General features: G+C 33.9%; 2 protein-coding genes across 2 annotated transcripts in view; both read left to right on the forward strand.

The window, feature by feature from the left end:
* The first annotated feature begins 3,698 nt into the window (after window positions 1–3,698).
* Window positions 3,699–5,388, forward strand: Mat1 (CDK-activating kinase assembly factor). Its single transcript, XM_072886708.1, has 3 exons — window positions 3,699–3,913; window positions 4,008–4,131; window positions 4,252–5,388. The coding sequence occupies exons 2-3, from the start codon at window positions 4,008–4,010 to the stop codon at window positions 5,085–5,087; spliced, it is 960 nt and encodes a 319-aa protein (XP_072742809.1). The 5' UTR covers window positions 3,699–3,913; the 3' UTR covers window positions 5,088–5,388.
* Window positions 5,389–7,645: 2,257 nt separating this feature from the next.
* The window catches only part of LOC140676183 (protein Wnt-4), a 41,725-nt gene continuing 25,242 nt past the window's right edge, over window positions 7,646–24,128 (forward strand). Inside the window, exon 1 of the mRNA XM_072910976.1 lies at window positions 7,646–8,974. Coding sequence (XP_072767077.1) covers window positions 8,904–8,974 — 71 coding nt within the window. The 5' untranslated portion in view covers window positions 7,646–8,903. The remainder of the gene's footprint in view (window positions 8,975–24,128) is intronic.

Below are 24,128 nucleotides of genomic sequence, written 5' to 3' on the forward strand. Positions count from 1 at the left end.
AAACCACAAATAAGTAAAAATGAATAACTGAAGAGTTTCGCGACGTCAAACCAATTCAAATGCACTACTTGACCGCGTTTTGCTTTTGTTTTTTCAAATGCTTCATATTTTTGCTATAAATTTTTCATGGTTGTTTAAAACTCATTTTCTTTATGCCAATCACAATAATATTCCACTTTTATCAATACATAATTGACCTATCCATTTAATCTTTTTCTTGTCGACAGTCGATTATGTTTATATTATATTTATGATTTTCCTTACTTTTCTATAAAAATATTATTGTAAAAGTTAAAAATTAATAATAATAAATAATATATAATTAATAAATAATACAACTAATATTAACAAATAAATATTAACAAATAAATAATAATAAAAAATAATATTAAGTTAATAAATTTAAACAGTTTATTACGATTATTTTTAACAGAAGTTTAATAAAAAAGTTAATAAATTTCATTGCACTAGAAGTTTATGGAATTTTAAAGAAATCGTAATTACAATTCTATAGACAATAATTCGCGTCTGATAAAACTATGATTGATTGACTAATAATGCATTTAATGCTATGCTTTTCTTGCCGCTATACATTTTTTTACAACAGGTATAAAACAATGATGTTTAAGAATTGAAGATTAAAATGTACAGTGAATATAAAACGGAGAACAAAGGAATAAATTAATTATAGTTTTTATAAGTAATTTTTATTTTAAAATAAATGTACGCGTTTTCTTTTAAAAATTAAAAAAATGAAACGCGGTGAATTTATATGAAAAATATTTATATAAAACAGAAAAATTTATATGAAAAGTCGGGTAATTGTCCATATTAACTACGCCTGTACCTGTACCTATTAATATACCTTTGTATTTAAATAAGCTATAAAAAACTAGCATAAATAAAAATTTAAAAAAAATTTTTTTAAATTAAGTTAAATTATTAATGTATATCATTGTTAAATCGTCCCGACTCCACGATTCCTTCCCTCCACGAAGTCTCAAGATTAATCGCCTACAAAATAATGATTATCAGGTTATCCTAACTCCACGACTTCTGCGGAGTCGCAATAATAACCGAGCGCGCGATAAAAAATTATTATAAAAAAAAACAAAAAAAGAGCAGTACTCTAATCTATTAGAATTAGAACAATATAACAACGTATCTAATACCGAGTCTTCCCACAGAATCATGATGAATTAGTCACCTGAATAATAAAAAAATTATAACAAAGGCTCCATCCGGATAAGCATACAGAAGTACTCGAACCTAGTTTTCAAATAATACTTGACTTGCCATTTCCTCATTGTAAAAAAAAATTTTCCTCAAAATTTCAGCCCCTTAACTTTATTATTTCCTGAGTTATCGAGAAAAATGTTACTTTTAGTTTTTATTTTTCTTTTCTGTAAATATTTGAAATAATCCCATATCGATTTTTTTCTGAATACATATCAAGAAAAGACACAAAAAATGTTTTTCAGTAATCTCAAATAAAAACTCGATTTTTTAAAAAAGACTAAAAATTAAGAAATAGTCTTTTTAACATGTTCCTTTCGCGGTTCAATCATATAACTTTTAAAGAATATCTTTTTTATATGTCTTAGTACTCTCAAATTTTTTCAATTTTTTCTAGTTGATACAACATGGTTAAAAAAATAGAAAATCTTTTTTTTATTATTTTTTGATAATAGGACGGAAAATTATTTATTTTCTTGTAATAATTATAATATTAATAATAATAATTGTAATAGTTATAATTATACTGCAAGATAGAAATATTTTTTATCCGAAAACAATTTAAAAGTTTTGTAAAAATTGTTCTTGCATAAAAAATATTTCTATCTTGCAGTGTAATTATAACTATTATATACATACTAGCTCCCCAACACAAGAACAACATAGCAAGTACGTAGAAATCAGAAATAGAATAAACTCAAGAATCAAAACAATTAAAAGAGAGCACTGGATCAAATTCACTAGCGACATGGATAAAGACATGTACGGTGCACAAAAAAAGATATAGAAGATGCTCAAAAACAGGAAAAACCCGATGAACGAGTTTGTCCAAACTAAAGGAGTCCCATTAACAACTTGGGAAAAATATTTCCAAGAGCTATACGACGCAGAGGAACCAGATGAAATAGAAGGATACCAGACAAAACCTCCATCACAGAGATGGAGATGATGGGAAAAATTAAAGAGGCTGAAGAACAGGAAAGTACCCAAACCGAATAACATACTAAACAAGGTGCTTAAATACGATGGTCAGTTACTAGCAAAGAAACTAGTAACACTCTTTAAAAAGATCCTAACAACAACAGAAATACCAAATAAATGATGGTCCAGCGTAACAATACCCATCTTCAAGAAAGGACAAAAAACCCCACCAGATAACTACAGGTAAATAACTCTCCTAAACTCAACAATGAAATTATTCCCAAAAATATTGAAAGAAAAATTAGAAATGTGAATAACATAAAGGGAGGAACAACAAGGCTTCAGGAAAGACAGATCGACTACGGACACCATATTCATTATGAAACAAATAAAAAAGAAAGCCATAGAATACAATATACTTGCATTTATTTGCTTTGTCGATCTAACTAAAGCATTCGACAGGACTAGATTGAACGACATCCTACAAATACTAATAGAGAAAGAGGTACCCTCTCACATAGTACCATAATCATCGTATGCAATCTAAACACCAACAATATAACAAGAATTAAAGTTGAAAATCACGGGAAGCATTCCGACGCCAGGAGGAATCAGGCAAGGAGCCAGCCTCAGTCCGTTGTTATTCAACCTTCTAATAGATAAAATCACACAAGAAGTAGCATCCCAGAACATAGGCTACAGAATGAGCAACAAAAGAATCAGCATAACATGCTACGCGGATAATGCCACACTGTTCGCGGAAAACGAAGATGACCTCCTCCAGAGACAGCCCCTAAGATTTCACCAAGTTAGTCAACAGCTCAACATGAGAATTTCTATCAAGAAAACCAATAAAAAAAAAGATTTTCCATTTTTTCATCATGTTGCACCAACTCGAAAAAACTGAAAAAATTTGAGAGTATTGAGACATATAAAAAAAAATATTCTCTAAAAGAAATGATTGAACCACGAAAGGAACATGTTAAAAAGGCCATTTGTTAATTTAAAAAAATCGAGTTTTTATTCGAGATTAATAAAAAAATTTTTTTTTTGTGTCTTTTGTTGATAAGTATTCAGAAAAAATCGATATGGGATTATCTCAAATATTTACAGAAAAGAAAAATAAAAACTAAAAATGACATTTTTCTCAGAAAATAATAAAGTTAAGGGACTGAAATTTTGAGGAAATTTTTTTTTACAATGAGGAAATGGCAGGTCAAGTATTATTTGAAAACTCGTCGGAGGCACTTTTTGCATGCTCATCCGACTTATAGCCTTTATTAAATTCACACTATTCTATTAATTATCAATTTAAATTTTATTTATAATATATTTATTTAAATTTTATTTGTCATAGTTATTGAAAAATAAAAAGTGCGTAAACACAAACACAAAGGAAAATACAGCGTAAGAATAAAAATGAAATAGAATAAAAATGAAATCTCTATGCATTGACTTATTTCAAATTAAATATCTCTCAAATACATTATCGATACGTTATCGATAATCGATTCGATAGTATTCGAGAGCGATTGTTCACTGATGCCATTCATGGATTTCAATAAGGAGCTTGAGCTCATAGAGGTTATGTGTAATTGAAATTATGTATAATTCTCTTTCTTCTTCTCGTTCTATGTGTGTAACTAATTATGATATTAGAACACAATATTAGGTAGTTTGTGAATAACAGTTGATTGTATTAAATAGTTATTGTATCTTATATTTACAAACAGGAGATAACATTAATCATCACAACGTAAGTTAAAATCAAGTAAAATCTATTTTGAATCAGAGAAAAATTGAAAAAATAATTTGTCAAACTATTATTTTACTTTCTTGTTTTTTCGAAGATGGATGATCAAGCATGTCCACGATGCAAAACCACCAAATATCGAAATCCATCATTAAAAATGATGGTGAATGTTTGTGGTCATACATTATGTGAGAGCTGTGTGGATTTACTGTTTTTAAAAGGTTTTAATTTACTATTCTTATAATCTATATTTATAATAATAATTAATAATTAATATCTTTTGTTATTCCCAATATAATATAAATATTGCATCCTATTTCAATAATACTTATATTATTTAGGTTCTGGAGCCTGTCCGGAATGCAAAATTCCACTGAGGAGAACAAACTTCCGAGTTCAAATGTTTGAAGATTCAATGGTAGAAAAAGAAGTGAATATAAGAAAACGTATTCTGCGAGATTTTAATAAAAAAGAAGAGGACTTTGCTACATTAAGGGAGTACAATGATTACTTAGAAGAAATTGAAACCATAATATATAATTTGGCAAATAATATTGATGTAGCTGAAACAAATAAAAGGGTAGAGCAGTATAAAAAAGATAACAAAGAGCAAATAGCAAAAAGTAAGTCCAAACTTGGCAGAAGCGAGTATGAATTAGAAGAGATGATCGAACTGGAAAAGCTAAAAGAGGAGGAAAAGAGGAAAGAAATTGTGAGAGAAGAGATAGAAACAAAGAAGAAAAAGATTCGCGAGAAAGAAGCTTTGATAGATGAACTAATGTTTTCTGACGCAAATGCTAAAAATATTATTGAATCTTTCACTTTTACAAAAGTGCAAAATAAGAAGGAGACAAAAGCTCCTGTTAAAGTTACTCAATTTAGTACGGGAATCAAATTTGGTAATCAAGGAAATCAAAACTATTTATCAGTGCCAAAGATAGAAGAAGGTCCTCTCTATTCTTATACACCCATTCGACAACAAATAGAAGGTCCATCACCACCTGGCTGGCGAGAGATTCAAACTCGTGGATACGTTTCACATGTACGTAGCGAATGTGATGTCGACAGAGCAGGAGGGTTTAAGGCACATGTTGCATGCCTACGAGCATTGCAAGAAGCAATGGCTGGCTTGTACCATAATCCTTCGCAACGACAGGCAGAGTTTACAACTGTATGACTACATAAATTATTTTCAAAAAATGAATATAATAATGGCTCTAATTGTTTTGATTCTTTAATAAATATTAAAATAAATGATAAATAATTTAAGCCATTAAGAATTATTTCTGTTTATGGCGTATCATATTAATTTTAGAATTTGAAGCGACTGTGCCTTGAACATAAATTATTGTGTATATATGTACATGATACATTATAATAGATTACCAAAGCATTTTTATAATCAAAAATAAATTTTCTGTTTATTTCTTATTTAATATATATCATTAGAATCCAGGTTAGAATAATAATATATTTCTTTGTTTTCAACCCATGACGAAATAATGGAAATGTATTATATTATTGTTGATTTGCAATAGTGACTCTCAAAATTAACAATAATAATTTCAAAAAATTGGATGAAAATGTATTTATTGAATAAACAAATAAGAAAAAGAAATATATATATATATATATATATATATATATATATATATGTATATATGTACATATATAAATATATATTATAGAAAAATATAGTTCTGCAAAAGAAAAAAATAAAAGTAAACTTATTAATTATATTTTGATGTTCTTAGAAATAAAATCTATGTATTTTATATATACATTATATCTGTCATTAAGCATATGTCCAGACAATTTATTTCAAATTATTTATCATTATTATGATCAGTTATATAAATTTATAAAAATATAAAATCTTTTTTTCATTGAATATAAATGCATATTGTACATTATTTTTAATTTTTACCAACCGCTGTTCATAGTAATTGCTCCATCAGATTCGCAGATGGCAGTGTTGCCTTATTTGTAATGATTACATACAAATATAGAGAATTATATATCAAATATAGAGAATTTTTTTTTTAATAATCGATTTATCAAAAAATTTGACATAGTCAATAAATGTTCTTTCCACTATAAAAAAAGCGCTACAAAAATATGTAATGCTAATTATATAAAAATTAATAAAAACAAGCTAATAGTTTATATATAATCAATAATCGTAATTCATAATACATATACAAGTATGTATGTATATATATATATATATATATATATATATGAGAGAGTGTGTGCGTGTGCGTGTGCGTGTGCGTGCGCGCGCGCGTTCTGTGTGTGAAATTATTAAAATTGGCATAATCAACATAGAAATCTTTGTTTTAGAGATCTAAAGCAAATTTTAAATTGCATAAAAATTTACGTAATGTGATCTACTTTTTATATCTATATACTCGAAATATACATAGTATATTTTATTTTTTAATTTGTATTTCACTTTTTATTAAACCGCGAACTAGAACTAAAGAATTGTTTAAAATATTGCATTTATTTTATTAGACAGTTATATTTCCATTCTACTGTTGCGTGTGTAAAAGATAAAATCTTAATATTTTTAATGTCCTTTGAGAATTTGCGTTTAATTGTAAAATAAATTACGAAATGTAATTATTATTGATTAAAAGTAGTGTCTCACATTTCATAAAATATTATAATACACAACATTTATAATTGCAGAAATAAAATAATGCTTTATCAACTATGGCGATTGTTTTGCAATATAACATACACACATATGTATCAAGCTATGTGAAAATGTGACGTATTTAATTAAAATCAAATTGATTTAAAAAATTTAATATAATTGCAATTCGACATGGTTGTATTTGATGTAACTTTTAAACTGTTTGAAAATAAGAAACTGTTTATATATATACATATAAAAAAAATGAAATGCATTGAAAGAAAAACTATACCTTTCAATAGACATATATCAGTATTGATTAAACAAACCTGTTCGTGACTGACAGAACATAGTAGCGAAATGATTACTCTCTTTCAAAGGAAACAAATATCTCCTATTTCCATTATCGTAATGACTGAAGAATATAATTTAAACAGTATTAGAATTTTTTAATGTATTTTACAGATAATACTCGAATAACAAAATACACACAACATATGTTTTCTAGAGATATAATTGTGGATAAGTAACTATAATTTTAAAAAATTATGAAAATTATTTTAAAGAAATATGAAAATTAGAAAATATCTTTTCTAATTTTTGTCAGAAGTACAAGTTTTTACTCTCTATATTGTGTGTTTTATATAAAAATATTTTTCAAACTTATAAAGAATAATTTGTAAACAATCGAGAATTAAATATTTGAGATTATTTGTTTTTTTTTTTTTGCGTTTTCCATCATTTGAACGTACTATTTACACGTAGGTATATTCAACACAGCTTTCGCGATTTTTACATAAATAGAAACACATATAATAGTGCTAACAAAATATTTTTTGCCGAGAAATTATTTTTTCATGGACAAAAAAATAATAATTCGCTCATGATTAAAATTTTTTTAAATAATTACGAGATATTCCTTCAAAGAAGATTATGAATTAACCAACCTTTATATCGGAATGAATGTTAATCGCTTAATTTATAAATTTTTTTCATTTGTCATCATTACATACAAGAGTAATTTAAAAAATGTTGATAATATTTAAAATTTTTGCTTTTACATAATTTCCACGACTATCTATAATCTATAAAATCTCGAATAACACTTCTTACAAAACTAACAGATTTTATTATAAATATATCGATAATTAAAAAAATGCGAATATATTTTTTTAGTTATGTCTTCTACTTCGAAATCATCCCGATCCAGTGACAAAGGGCATGTCACGGCGCGGCACGATGTAAAACCGCGGCCCCTTACTTTGCGTACAAGTCGCGCTCGGAGAGAGACAAGCACGGGGTCGAGGGAACGAATCGCGAGCGAGCGAACGTACGCGCTCGGGACCGACGACGGGATGCTGCGCCGAGATGCTTAATTAGCGCGAGTGGAGCCTCGGAGGCTCTTGGGCAACGCGACCAATCGGCGAGCCGGGAACGAGCGACGACTCCGCCCATTGCGAGAGCCCCGTTGCCCTTTTCCTCGTGACTACCGACCACACAGTCCGTACGCGAACGTTCACGGAGCGTCATCTCGTTCGTCGTGCTCGGCTCCGTGCGATCACCGATCGCGATTCCGATCTTCTCGTCTCGCGAATTTTCCGCGACGCCAAAGTTTTTTGCCTCGGTTTAAATTTCCGGGTATAGGTATTTCTCTTATCACGTTCACACGCTCGAGATCGGCCGTATCCGCGTTTACAGACGACGAATCGACAGACGAGCGCGACGGCAAAAAAAAGCCGAGACAACCGTGAGAACCGGTGAGCGGTCGAGCTCGACGAGCGCGATTTACCGTTGACAGGACCGTCCGCGTGTTGACTGACTTACGTTCGGACGCTTCGCATCGCGTGGTTACTGGAAACATGTAAGACGAGACGAAAGGGAACGGGTTCGGGAGAACGTCTTTCCGAGCAGGCAGCATCGCGAGACGAGGAACGCGAGAAAGGGAGAACGTGGGTACGTACCCGCGACGTTGCCGCGGCGGGTGTCGATCCGCTCCGGTCGCGCGCGCGTTCACAGATCGCTCGATCCTGGTGTACGATCTGTCGTTGTATCTGTCGTTGTTCGCCGCCCGACGGCCGGATCTTCGGTTCGAAGGACGCGCACGTCCATACGTGTCGAATATCGTTCACGTTCACGCGAGAAACGCGAGATGCCAGACACGGGCCATCGTCGGTGGCGCGTGTAAGAATGCGAGGCTGAGAAAGGACCAGCACGAAAACGCTCTTTACGCCACGTAGTCTCCTTTCCTTCGCGCTTCCACGGGGAGATCTCCACTTCGGGATTCGGCGGCTAATTGTAAGAGTCGGTTAAAAGAGAGTCCACGGGATTTGCCGCACGCAACGCACGCTCGTCATGTCAACGAGCTACCTGCTCGTGTCTTTGCTGATCGTCGCGTGGCAAAGCGGCGCGCAAGCCAACTGGTGGTGAGTTATATCAGTGTTACATTATATCGTTTATAATTAAACAAAATCTAACGATTCTTTTTAAAATTCTTATGAGAGACTCTTGTAAAGTGTGTACGTAAATCTCAGGTTTTAACGTGACGACTGTGATTCTGACAATGAGTTTGACACATAGTTTTATACGAAGAGAGAGATCGCGAATAATTTCATCTCGTGATAAGAACGATTATATCTATACTACGGAAATTGCAACGTATAAGAACTGTCTTAATTATTCTGATGTTCTTTAGATATCGTTTTTATATTTTGTCGTCCGGCGAGATATTTTGAATTTTATTTGAATGTTTATATATGATAAAATTTTAATTACATTAGAATTAAACTTTTTATTAAAACGTATATAGATTTCTGCATATATTCTTACATCTTCATTCCTTTCACTGCGTCTACCGAGACCTTCGACTTCTTGGAAAAAGTCGAGGGCATCGATACAACGCTTTACTCGCGTAGCGATAGTATGTCTTCGCAATCTCCAAATCACAATATCTAAATACACTTGTTATTCTGAACATATATTACAATGAAAATTATGTAAAGATATAATTTTAAATATTATTCGGCAGGAGTTAATATGTAAATAAATAATTAGAAAACTCATGTATAATCGAAAAATTATTAGAAAAGATTTTTAGAACAAAAATTCTAAACATAATCGAAAATTCTTTCTATAATCATTTTATCCAATATTGATTTGAAATCTTAATTGAAGATCTTTAAGGTCTTTTTTCATGGTACCAATCTTAATAAAAAGAAAAATCTAAAAATTAATAACGCGACACTTTTCACAAGCTTCAAAAGATATCGTTATTTTCTTAAAATTAAAAAAGAAAAGAAAAGTTTAGCCAAAGAATTATAATATCATTAGCGTGCGCATTCAGGGAATATATTCTCCAACAAATATCATCTCTATCTGCAGTAATTTCCTCCGGGACACGAAGGTATATAAACTCGTCTAATTTCTCTCTCTCTCTCTTACACACATACACACACACACACACACACACACACACACACACACACACACACGTTATCTGAACACTTTGCTATTCGCAAGAACTGACCAAACAAATGCGCACTCCCGCTGCAGACAAATATCCTACGCGAGTTCTCGACAGTCGATTATTTTTATTGACACGATGGTCGCTTTGTAGCGCTCGCATAACGGCGTTCGCGTTGCAATACATTGGACGCATCTCACGCGAGGAGAGAATCCGTCCACGGGGAATACGACGCTGGCTTTCTTCGTGATTATTTGAGCGAAAGCATCCCTCGAGATACCCGTGCGGATCCAAAGTGGTATATAAGTAGCGAGTTATTACGCGAGTTATGTTAAACGCTACTCAAATAGCGGGTTCAAGGACACGTATCAGAAATTGCAACCGTCTCGTAATCACGGAATATTTTGCTTTTACCTCAATTGCCGTTCTTTCAAGAAGAAAATGAGATGGCAATTTGTTTTCTGGTCTGTAAGAGAGGAATAGTTTAAATAAGAACAAAAACAAAGTGTAATTACATTGATTCCTAGTATCAGTGTTCATTTAATAATAATAAATTAGAATGAATCGCGTAATAAATTTTTATTAATTTTTTTCCTTTCTTGATTGTACGTGAATGTTTATTTAACCCCATCATTTTGCGCAGACAAAAATGTTATCGCAATTTGATTAAAAATTATTTTTATCGAGATTTACTTAAATACGTCATTTAATATATCAACATGTGAAAGGAAAATCTATCTTTCTGTAATTGCGGTTTCTTTGATTTCAATTTTACGTCTTAATTTAAATCTCCGCCGAGCTGTTAAAATAATATTGTTTTATTAACAACGGTTGAAAAATCATTCTGTCTCTAATAATAAAGAAAAGTGAGATTATTATTCTTTAATCAAGCGCATTAACTGTACTGATCAAGATGAGATTCTATCTGTAATTACATTTTTATTTAGACGCATTTCTTTGATTTCAATTTTACTTATTAATTTGAACATTTGCTGAGACAACTGTCAAAAATAATATTGTTTATTATTGCGATAGGGAAATCATTTTCGCTGTTCTTTAATAAAGAAAAATGAGACGATCACGCTTCGACGATCAAGCGCATTAACTATACGGATTAAAATGACACGGTCGGAATGAGAATGTGTGAAAAACGGATACGGTTTCGGCGTAAATTTGAAGAATGTTCATCGACGCGCCGGCCGGTCGTCGATAGTCACGAATCCATAATAGGCGAATAATCCCCTTCGATCGGGCGAGCCGCTGCGAGCGAGATCGGAGAAGCTCCAGCGTACGTAATGGCTACGTAAGCGTATATATATATCGTCACGATACAGGTAGCGACAATATACCCCAGACAAATTAAATGTCGAGCGTGATTTTCTCTATCCAGATATTTCATTTCCGACAAACTGATTCTCCCCGCCCTCCTCTGGGCGATTAATCGTCCGCTATCGGCGTGCGTAGCGAATCCTCCGATTAGGGTCGCCGATATTAGAAAGTATCGGCTTTTTATTTCGTTTTCAACGTCGATTGAAGGATATAATGATATATTCAGATCAGATTTAAGGAGAACAAACGAACATATATATATATATGGTAATACATTGCTTAATCTGGCCTAATTGTTAGTAATTTTTTAATTTCATTTTTATGTTCTTTTATTTTTCTATATTTTTATCCTATTACTTTCTTTCATATTTTATTCTATCTTTAAGTACTTTTTTTTAAATAAAAAATACACCACTCTTTTGCCGTGATTGCCCGATTAGTTAGATATCGATGAGCGTATTATGTCGATCTTATCCATCCAAAGAACGGTAACATCTTATATCTATCGACGACCATTAAAGAGTAGCCTATCGACTAAATTGAAGAATATCTCTAGAGAGCCGGTTAATCCTTATCCGATCGTGAAAGCTAATGACGCGTATGAATATGGCGCGGGATGTACATTGACGAGTTTAATCAATTCATATTATCGTTATTGATGGCTTTAGACGTCGCAATTACAGTGCTATTATCTATCCATCGCACAAAATATTATATTTAAGAATTAAATTTTCGAATGAATTGCATAATACCAGATGTTTCTTTCCGCGTATTTGCATTGTAGTTTTTATCAGCGTTTGTTGAGGTTTGTTTTCTTTGCTTTTCTCCAAACAGTTATCACAAAGCGTACGCTAACGCGGTTGATTTCACGTCATCATTATGAATGTCCATTGTGGACGAGAGAGGACCGTATCTCGAAGCGAATCATGAATTTTCGAAGCTTTCGATTCTCGCTACGGGAATGCGAGCCCCTCGTCGTACGCCGCATTAATCCAGGGGTGCCTCGAGCGTAACTATCCCGGTTTTAATGAGGTTTAACGAGGGCTTCCTTTCTTATTTTCAGCTTTTGTTTACCATCTGGAGCGACTCTCGATTTATCGATCTCTCGCGCGTTTTTTTCTGCCTTCGCGTCCATAGAATCTAACGTGCTTCGGAATTAGACGCGCACCCTCGAGTTGCTCATAGCTTATCCGGTGAAGGGAGAAATGGGACGATTTATTGGTCTTTCTCTTTTTTCCGCGCAAATTTTTCGATAAAAATCTAGTATATTGTTTACGACATTACATATTCTGAATTCGAGTGTAATATGCTGTAAATTCTACTTGAATTTTACGTGATAAATTCTCGAGTATTTATGATCAACAAGTTATGATGTGTAATATAAAACGCGCAATTAAATATAAGAAAATTAAATTTCTCAACATTCATAAATAATAATAAAATTGAAGTATTTAAAAAAAATTAACTAATTAATTTCAAATATCGGGATATAAATATATTAAAATTTCAAAGCATCGTTTAGTAATTGACAAAATAATGTTATACAAACAATGTTATAAAACAGTTAAAATATCAACTTTATATGTATAAAAAATACAAAGTTTGATAATTTACGCAGTTAATCGAACATTTTCTGGTCAAGGGCTGATTGACAAATGAAGAGAAAAATTTGCTCGAATGACATAAATCGATTATTTATACCGATGATATACCTGTCCGTAGTAATTTGGTAAAAATGTCGCCTGCCGTTTCTCAACAATTACGATTTGTTCGGCTCTCGATGCATAGAGACGAGTAACGTGACAAAGACGACGTCGCTGTCTTTTGAGACGTCACGATCTCCATAAAGAAACAGAAAGAACGGATAGCCATAAACCAACATGCGAAGGAATACGCGAGGGAGAGGGTGAAAGAGCCCCGGCTTTGGTGAAGAGGCGAGAGACGGAAAAGAGGGAAGAAGGCGCGCAGCCGCCGGGGCAGATTTAATAAAAGCATCTTTATTGCCAAACGCGAATCTCGGTGGCGGTTATATAGTTGCACACGCGCGTATCGTCTTTACGACGAGCGATTAAAATTGGTATTAACACTCTAACGTTACTCCGCAATAATCCTGATCCTGTCGCTGTCGGCAGGCCGCTGTCGCCATTACTGCTTCCCCTAAAACAACCCGGAATGACAATTTTGTGCTTTATTTCGCAGCACTTTCTCGATACTTTTATCGGACAACGCATATTCGACGACGATGATGACCGGCGGCCGGCCATGTCATCGCCGTAAGTTATATAAGTTTCTCTTATGATACAGACCAGTTTCCGCGTTTTAAGGGACAATCGTAATTCGATAAGATACGCAATAATGTTTCTGTACGATCAGTTGAACAGAATGATTAGGAAATTGTAACCGAATATTTCATTTAAAAAATTGTTTATCACAGATATAGTTATAATGAATATAAAAAATGATTATCACACACATACGCACGAGTATGTGGCGGTAAGTCAAGTAAATATATGCAAAATTAATTTTTAAAGATATTACGCATAGAAATGAAAAAGGCAGAGATAAACGACAAGTGAAAAATGTGTTCTCAATAAAAACATTTTATTCCGATGCGATAATAATTTGTCTTTTTTTCGCGAGCAAAAAAAATAGCATGGATAGACAGTCAATCCATTTTATATACGTGTCGAGAGAACATACAGCTTTACGAAAATAAAGGCTCACGCACGTCGTCGGCTTGTACGTATCGTGGAACGTCGAGACGCTATTCGTCGAATCTCGAATCGCGTATCTTGCGAGATTCGATGACGGGATAAAGGCGCGCGATTTCGTCGTTATGTGTTTGCGCGCGACGTATAGAAGCGCTTTATAGGGTCGACGGACGCGTCGCGTCGTACTTCAGTTACTACTACCTCTACCCGGGGTGCTCGTATCTTCTTTTTTTTTATAAGACCCGGTATAAAAAGTACCGTGTAATATATGACCTAGCCGTCTCGTAAAAATAAACGGCATCGCCGCCGATAACATGTTCCCCTTCGGCGCGACGTGTCATCCCCTCGCGAAAGCCACCCCGAGCTCCGGTGGCGCTACGGCTGCCGGCCGAAGGGATAAATTAGGATTACATACATGTGTGTTTTTCTTTTTTTTTTTTTTTTCGTTAATTTGATCGTTCGAATATGGATCATAGCATCGTAAAATCTATTTCGCCAAAATAAATTTCTCGAACGATATGTTGCCCGGGATTAATTTCACCGCGGAATCCTAGAAATCGGGATATCATCGAATGCTCGGTGATGCGTTAATCATAATTTCGCGGTGCATTGGAAGTCTGAAAGATCATCAGACAGACACGACACGGCACACGGAGGCTTCAATAGCGCGCGGCAAAAACCTAATAGCATCCTGTTTTGTTTAGTATTTCTCGTTTTACGTCGAGAGCATGCAAGCGAGAGAGAGAGAGAGCGAACGGAAGGAAGAAAGAGAGAAGCCACACCTTTTCTGACCCTTTCTCTTACCGGCGCATCTCTTCCTCTCGCTCGAAGAATCTCCGACAAAGGAGACCGCCGCGAGCTTTGGTAGCATGCCTTCGGGACTCCTTCGGCAATGTTTCCCTGGAGCCTGAAATATATTGTCATAACGGAGAGAGAGGACAGGTTAGGCCACAGGATACTTCTCTTTTAGTCATTCACTTTGTCTCTTCCGATTCTTTTTCTCTTTCTCCCTCTTTCTTTATCTCTTTTGCCGCCGTTCACTTTCTGATCTTCCAATAATCGTTTCTTTCATTATACGAAATTATACGAATTTCTGCTTCTTTTTTCGAAAATCAACTCTGATAGGACTCTGATTCCACTAATAAACTGTATATTACTCGTGAATATTATTCGAGACCGGATTGTTTCGGAAATTGGTAATGATTCGAAAAGAAATGAAAGTCGAGACAAATTAAATATAATTTTTTTTTTCAAAAATATGTAGTACGGAAAGCATGAAAAGTGCATGAAAAATGTAAATGCATAAAAATTACGAGGATGTCATTACCTTGGCTTTTTTCTCACCAAAAAAGTACTCGCCAGTTAATCAGTTTTTTCCCCGAAACTAGCATACAGAAGTCGAGTTATTCGGTGATTCTTTTGTTTTTATATAATAACGGTAGTTTCCTGGTTCGCGCATTTTTTTCCTTGAGTTATGTATAAACATGGCTGCTTCGTTATTTGCATTCGCTTTTGCGATCGTACGTTCATTGTTCCTGTATACCGGTAACATTTTTTCATGGTGCGTAATTAACCGCGCAAATGTTCATATTCATCAAGGAACAATAACCTTGTTAGCTCGCGGTCGACTCGTAACTCTATAGAATGTACAATACCCCGAGGGCACACAGCGCGAATTGACGTATTGGATTGATAAATATCGGAAATATTGTACGTTGCAAATGTGCTACCTTGTATGAAACCTTGTGTGCAACTATATTCGCGATTTTATAAATCAAATATGATAGAGTCTGTCATGTGATTTTTAAGTCTATCCGATAATTAAAACCGCACATCCCATTTTCCAAAATATGGGAAAAATGTCAGATGCTCTGGACGCTTATACCTCGCGCCATGCTCGTAGACTATAGATAGACTATCGGCAACGCACACTTGTTGAACGCGTGGTTTATCTTGGCCTATAGATCACTCAGAGTCTAACGAGTCTTCCCCATCAGTGACTCTTCCCTTGTTCATCTTATTCGTCTTCCTGCTTATACTTCGCCAAGATATAGAAGAGATTAATGCGATGCTATTATATACATACATGCAATATGCTACATATTATATTATTTAAATGAAAAAAAATAATTATCTGGAAAAAAATAATGTTTCTACTTTTATATGATAATATTCACATTTATACAATATTGTCTTTTTTCTTTTGTGTTTCGATATGACTAAAAAATTGTGAAAATTGAGAGGTCAACGAATTTGTGGAAAATGTAAAAAATTTTGTGAAAAGTCACTGACAAAATATTGAAATTACTTTTTAAATAAAATGTACTTAATTCAATTATTTTTTATATACAACTTTTATCTCTTTCTTTGCTTTCATCGATAAAAAACGACAGAAAAATGATTACATATAAAATTAATGTTTTTCGAAAGAAGATTATATAGTATTTAAAAGTTTTGTATTATTATTTATTAGAATCTATAAATATCCATTTTATATATCTTTTGTAAACTGGATGAATATGTATCTTCTAAGCGCATTACTCAGTGCAAGAAAAAAAAACCACTTACAACCGCTTCTCTGATTATTTGAGATGGAACTTTCTCAAATACTAAACCGATTATCAGACCTTCATTTCACAAAACTTCTCGATATTATCGTGGTATAAACTTTCCGAATCCAACGCGTCCCCTTTCCCCGCAAGCGAGATAACTGGTGAACCTCGAATCTTTGATCCATTTTCGGTCTCTGCAATTTAGTGGGAAGTGCATCGCGATAACATGCGTATGAAATTTCACACAAATAGAAGGAACATGGCGGCGACAATGATTTGACTCCGCAAGCAGCCGTCCCGGCGGGCAGAGTCACTTCTCTCTCGCTCTATTCCTGTATTATTCAAGTCGCCATTATTGGACCCCTTGGTCCGACTGTGCGACACGCTCTCTCGCCCCCGCGGGACGACGCAATTGCATCTGCTCGGAATGAGAGTGGGCGAGAGGGGTAGGTCCACTACTCGCCGCGTATCGTAGTAGTACTGAAGGAGGAAACCGTGGGCGTTTAACCCCTCGATGTGAACTTCGGATCTAGTTACTTAAGTTTGGTGCTCGTGCAAATAAAAGGAGGAGCGTAATTTATGGCCGGCGAGATATCGGTAGGGCCGCAGAAGGGGTGGAAAAGTAAAAAGAGGAGGGAGGGAAAGAGGAAGAGAGCTAGAGGACGGAATAAACATGAAATGCGCATGGAGTCATTGATCCGGATGGGATAGAATAGAAGAGACGGAAGTGAACGAAGACGCAGAAAAATGGGACACAGTTACTACAGTATTCTACTTATTATTCTTTGTAAGCATAAAATATTATATGTAACTCATACATATATATATATATATATATATATATATATACATTTTATATTATATATAATATTTTATGTTTGGCAAAAATAAGAATATATGATAATTTTCTTTTTATTTCATCCGAGAAAAAAAGAAAGATTTAAGTCAGAAATTAATATTTTCATAATTTCCATCATTTAATTATTTAAACAATAATTTAAATTAAATTAAATATTCAGAAAAATATATTATAACATACAGAGTGCACAATTTCAGAATAAATTAAATAAGAGTAATTGTGTGAATTTATATATATTGTATATAAAGAGTTGGACAGAAATATAGAACTATATAATGTATAAAATACATATTGAATTGCAGTGTTCGTTTTAATAAACCTTATTGAGAAAAATTGTTCGTTCAAAATTATATACAGAGTGGTTTTCTATTATAATATAAAGAGAATTCATTGTTTTATTAATTATCTTTCCACTAATTACAAGCTTCAGTTAGCTTATAATGTTTAATAATTAGAAAATTTTATTAAATTAAAAATATTAATTAATTTCAAAGATCATTAATAATAAAACTAGATAATAATTAATTTATATAATATTAAATATGTTGGTAAATTATAAGTAAAAAAGGAGATCTTTCATTTTTATAAAATATGGCGACAATTTCGATCAATTAACGCGATTTTATCGGGAAACTTTGCTGAGAATACGAAACTCCTTTAAAACATGGTACAAACTTTACTTCACGCGATTCCTCGGTCAGTACTCCAGACATGTCGTCCTCATGTCGCGCTTCAAGAATTAACATTTATCCGATGCGTTTTGTCTTAACGAGACACGCAAATCACAAGAGCTACGTATGCAATTGAGTGGTAGGAGGGAGGGAGAGAGAGAAAATCGTTGAGAATCGCAATCCCGTGGCCTGACATAAATTAGTCGTGGCTTAAATCCCGGTCTAATCCATCATAAATAACTCCGTGCAGATGCGTGTACATGCGTGCGCATGGGGATTCCGTCCCCTAAATTATTTCGAAAAGATCGCGGCCCACGTGCTGCATCGTCCGACGCGCATATATACATATGTATATACGCGTGCATGTATATCCGGATAGTGCTTAACCACCTGCCAAATACACGAGACGTTTTTTAATCTGCACTGACGATTTATTTGCGTGGATCAGGCGATTGATAAAGTTGATAGATATTTTGCTAAAAATTGCTTTCGTACGTTTACTCTCACATTTTCCTTTAATCTAAATATTTTCTAAAAATAAACAAAACAACCGTTCACAGAGTGTACCTTTGATAATAATAGAAATAATACTAATAATGTAAAATAATTGATAATTGTTAGCTATGTGTGTAACTGAATAATTAATCGATTTAATATTCCATAACGCAATATACATGAAAAACTACCGAAGTTATATTCAATTAAATTCTATAAATATAATTCTATAAATTAAATTAAATTCTAAAATTTTTGCTGAATATCTAGAGTTTGATTTTCGAGAATTAATCTAGAATATATAATGTGAAAAAAATGCGTCTAAAATAAACGGTACATTTAATACGTGATCGCAAATTCTAATTGCTAATAATAAATATTAAATGACCTTATCTGTGAATTCTCTCGAAGTCATAGTTGCGTCGCACAATATCGTTGCCATCGAGAGTCCCGGGATCTTTAATATTAATGGACAAGTTAGTAGACACCCTCTTTCCCGAGGTATAATGACGTCGATGATGGGCACCGGTGCCGCCTACGAATACTGCACACGCGCTCCACGGTCGTGTGTGTGTGTATGTATATATATATATATATATATATATATATATATATATATATATATATATATATATATTTGAGTGTGTGTGTGTGTGTGTTTGTGTATCGAATCAGCAGGTGAATAGAGACGAATATGTCTCTCTAGGGTCTCTACAATCCGTCTTGCGTTTTAACGCATTCTTGTTCGGAGATAAGCTATGCGGAGAAGATCCTGTTCAGAAGTTAAATAAACCTTGTGTAAGGTAAAAAATATATATTCCGAATGAAAAATTTTAAAATAATAGCCTACCTAACAAACTATAGTTGACTTTTATGAACGCCAAAATATTTAAATATAGATAAATACGCTACGTGAAAGGAGTAAGTGCGTTTGTAAAAGAAAGTGAGTGCGCGTTTCTGTCATTATAACTTTGTTAGCCTGCCGGCAAACTAACGATTGTTGAAAGATTTTTGTTCTCTTCGCATCGTGCTGTTTCATCGCCTTTGCAATTGCTTATCAGACACGCGTAATCAGATCGGTAATTACGTGTTACTTAATTACTCGTTTCTGCTGGAGCATTAAGTCGTGGGGTACGAACGCGAGATCAATTAATAATACTTGACTTGCACGTACAGCCGTAGTATTTCTCCGTTCGGTAATAACATCCCGTAACGCCCGTAGCTATTAAAACAAGCGAGGAGGCAATCGCGCAAACTCCATTACCGCGCTCGTCGTGGTCCACCGTGTGTTCTCTGCTATACATCACTAACGCGCAAGCTTTAATCGGCCACAAAATTTATATTAAAACATCTGTCGAATGACCGTTCGGTGTCGTAAAAGATCGTAAACTCCGCTCACAAAAAGACACGATTACTGAACAAAGTTTTTGCATCTGCTGCGGCACAATGTGTTAAAAATAACTGGCTCTTACTGCGCAATATTCTATATAGTGTTAATGAGAAACAACTTGCTGTTTTAATGTTGCAGGAAGTATTTAACGAGATCCCAATATACATATATCTCGAAATTCGAAAAGGTAAAAATTGACAGACTTTTGATTGAGGTAATTTTTTCATGTATTATTTTTCTCACGACATTTACTTTTAAAGAAGAATTGAACGAATCAGTAACGTCAAAAAACAATAAAGCTAATACATTTGAGATTCATAAATTTAAACATTGGACAAAGCCTTTCAAAAGATTAAATTAACAATTAATTTATAATATTATAAGTTAAAATAAAGATTTGTTCTGTAGGATTAAAATTTTTATTTTCATGAATTTTGATGCCGTATAATTAAAATTATTATAAAAAAATTAGTTCGATTTAAGATAATATTTTGAGTTTAAATTATATATTTTACAAGAAAAATCTTTACTCTTTAATTCACAAATAAATTAATAATTTTATATTTTAAAAGGTTAGTACTTTACGTAAATCTAAAAAAATTTGTAAATCTTAAAATGTATTAGATTTATTAACTTTTGACGTAGCTGATCCATCCTCCTTAAGAGTAAATTTAAACATTAAAAAGTTATTTTCAGTTGAAAAATTGTTATATTTATTGACTTCTTGATTTTATTTATGAATGATTATATTTATATCAATGCGATATATATATGTATATGAAAAAATCCTATCGTTATTAGAATTCTGAAAGATCAATCTCCATTCTCTTAAATAAGTAAGGGTTGTAATCTCTTCCGTGCTCGAACTCGGCTAGCAATCATGATTTCTAGTTTCGAACGGATGGAAAAAACATAGAAATGAAGAGGAGCACAGAAGAAAGCGGTAACAAAAAATATACAACTCTCGTCCGGTTTTTCTATATCTCTCATTTTACGTGATTCTTCCTGCTTGCCGTTGCTGACAATATTTTTTATAATATCGGTAAAGGAGAAAAAAAATAAGACAGAAGAACGAATCATAATAACTAGGACGTAATGCACACGAAAAACTGTGGATAGAGGGGACCGAAATGGAGAGCGCTCTCGATTTGCTGGTAGCTCGATCTTTTGTCAAGAGCAAGTGCCCCTTTTTTCTCGTAAAAAAGGGGCACCACCGATGGAGGCGGTATACGTAAGAGGCGGGAGGTACATGGAACGTAAAGAGAGGAGAAGAGCGGTAGCAGCGGCAGTGGTAGCCAGCGGGGGTGAGAAAAATGGCGAATCTCACTAACAAGCTTTCGAGAAAACTTGTGGGAAACAAGCTCGAGGCTGGTTTCGTAGCTCGAGTGTACTTGAGCGGAGAAAGCTGAGCATGTACACGCGTGTACTCTCTTCTTTTTTTCCCTTTCTCTCTCTCTTTCGCTCTCCCTGCTCCTTTTTCGGGATCGTCCCTTTTCAAACTCTTTTGCATTCTTTATCTCTCTTTTTCTCTCTCTCTTTTTTACGTAACACGCACGCTACATCGACACTCGAGCGTCCTCGAGCGCTCCACCCTTTGCACAGCGATGTTCACTCGAAAATCCAACCCTTTTTTAGTCCGGCCGACCAATGGCAGTCCGCTTTCGTTGATCCGGCAGCGCGTACATAATTTTTTTTTTTTTTTTTTTTTTTCATTTGTTCGACCAGTTCAAAATTTCATTTCCCTTTCTACGTATCGTCTCACGAACAATCTCGTCGTACCACTTCCGGTATACTTGCGCAGATGTTCTCCACGAAAGATCCACTCTCTGCTCCGTTCGGCTGCCTCTTGACTCCCTAGCTGTTGTTGCTTTTATCCTTTTCCTCGTTTGATTTCAGTATTCTTGCTGGTATCACAACACAGCGCTTTTTCAATTCCGACCGAATTTACCAAAGTGCTGCCAGTTCTCGAACACACTATCATATTTGCAGTTTTTTTCTAAGTAATCTAAATATTCATGAAATTTCCATATATCTAATATATTTATATTTGAAATTCAAATTAAACTTTGTTTAATTTTTGTTGTATAATTTATATTAACATAATTTTTTACGCGTAAATGTTCAATCAATAAAAATGTAATATCACGAATTTTTAAACAGCGTAATAATGATCATTAAAAAGAAGATAAGAAGAAGGTATTATTTGAATGATTAAGACTTAATTCAATTCGATAGAAAATATTTTCGTTACGAAGAAAAACAGTGCAATCGTGCAAACACGTAAGCATAACAAAGTTCTTTGTCCTTTAGTCCCTTATTCCCTGCTTTCTTCATCGGTCATTTTCAGTTCCCATTTTCAGTGTTGTCTCGCGCGGATCCCCATACGCTTTATTACTTATTTGGTCAGATAGAGCTACATACATGCGAACGCGAAGACGAGTTTTTCGCCGAGCAAAAAACCAGCGCACGTGAATGCGCTCGGTCGGTTTTTTGTACATGTTACAAGCATGATGATGCACGTGCATATAAATGAGACCAGAACTAGGTGTATAAACAAACAGACAAACAAGCTGCATTCAGTATCCCGCGGATTGTTCCGTGAATTTTGCAGCAGTCATATTCATTTCTGAGATTGGTTTCTTCGCCAACTTAGCATACGCTCGCTCGATCCCAGAGCTCTCTTTACCGCCGGTGCCAGAAGGAGGGAAACGATTCTATCTATCGGAAATGCGGAAGGGTACTGAAATGAAACTTGGACGAGAAACGTGGTTTTACCACACGACGGGAAGAATAGCAAAACAACGGGGACCATCGAAAAAGAAAGGAGAAGGAATGAAAGTGAGCGCCCGCGGATCGATTCATATTTTTGACAAAAAAAAAAAAAAAAAAACTAAATCACGATCTTGTCATCGATATGTTTACGTACAATTTTATAAAAGACTCGTTTGCCGATAAAATCTATCGCACCACTGTCTGCGAAATTATACTTATTTGTCAAAAAATTGATCGTGAATTGATTACCCTTTATCCGATAATATTTGGATAAGAATTATTTTGTCGAAAAATTTCTTATTCAAGTTTGTCAACGTATTTTATTTAGCATTTCACAGAAGTTGTTTGGCAGAAAAATTTACAATCCTTTACAAGAAACGCTGTAATTTCTTTGAGAATTTTAAACGGTAATATCATGAAGTCATGAATAAACGGACAAAGTATACATATTATTACATAAAAACTCGCCGCAAGAAAAATTCAGATAAACGTTTTACGACTTTTCTTGGAATCCCGTTCGTTCATTTATCTCCGATATCTTCTGCAGTCTCGAATGCTTTTAATGGAGTTTTTTAAATAACTTTCGTAATCTACTAATAATTCATCTTTCTTTACTTGAATTTGTATATCTCTGAATATTTTCTTTAATTAGTTAGGCAATATCTTCTTACTCTACATGTTATTACAAGCTAATGTGTTTTAGTAGATGATAATATAAACACATAAGTTGAATGACTGGTTAAGATATATCATTAGATAATTTTATTTTTATTGTATTATGCCGATAACAAAGTTTGTGTTACATTTCCTAAGCTTGCTTTGTTCAACCAAGATAGTTCGTTGATAAAAAACTTATATGGAACGCAAATTCCAAGAATCTGTCACGCGTACTTGCTCTCACGGTTCTCATCTCAACGTCATAATTCAAGATATGACTAATACATATGTCTCAAATTCAAGATCACACATTGTTAAATCTTAAAAAAATTCATAACTTGATAAAATTCATAAAAAGAAGGATTATTATGTTAATTCCATGCTATCTAGATTCAGTAGCAAGGTACTCTCTAATAGCGGCACAGCACGGTACACATTAAAGGCAATCCTAAATCGCGGCTATTTTCGGCAGATGCGTCCCTTCTCTTTCTTTCTCTCGCCTCTTTGCGAAGATGCGATCCGCTCTTGGAACTCCGCGACGTTCCAGCGTTGAAAGGGATCGCGCAGAAAGGTATCCGCGACATCTCATAAACACGAAATCAATTTTAATCCCTGACGCCCACGGCTGTTTGTGCGCGCATAAATGGTGCTTATTTATAAACTTGAAATCCGTTTCCTGTA

The sequence above is a fragment of the Anoplolepis gracilipes genome, chromosome 2 (assembly GCF_047496725.1).
Source record: "Anoplolepis gracilipes chromosome 2, ASM4749672v1, whole genome shotgun sequence".
NCBI lineage: Eukaryota > Metazoa > Arthropoda > Insecta > Hymenoptera > Formicidae > Anoplolepis > Anoplolepis gracilipes.

Bases quoted from the DNA above. Each gene is read 5' to 3' on its own strand.
- Mat1 (XM_072886708.1), top strand. From the start codon at position 4,008: ATGGATGATCAAGCATGTCCACGATGCAAAACCACCAAATATCGAAAT. The intron at 4,132-4,251 runs GTTTTAATTTAC...TATATTATTTAG, and splicing joins GGATTTACTGTTTTTAAAAG to GTTCTGGAGCCTGTCCGGAA.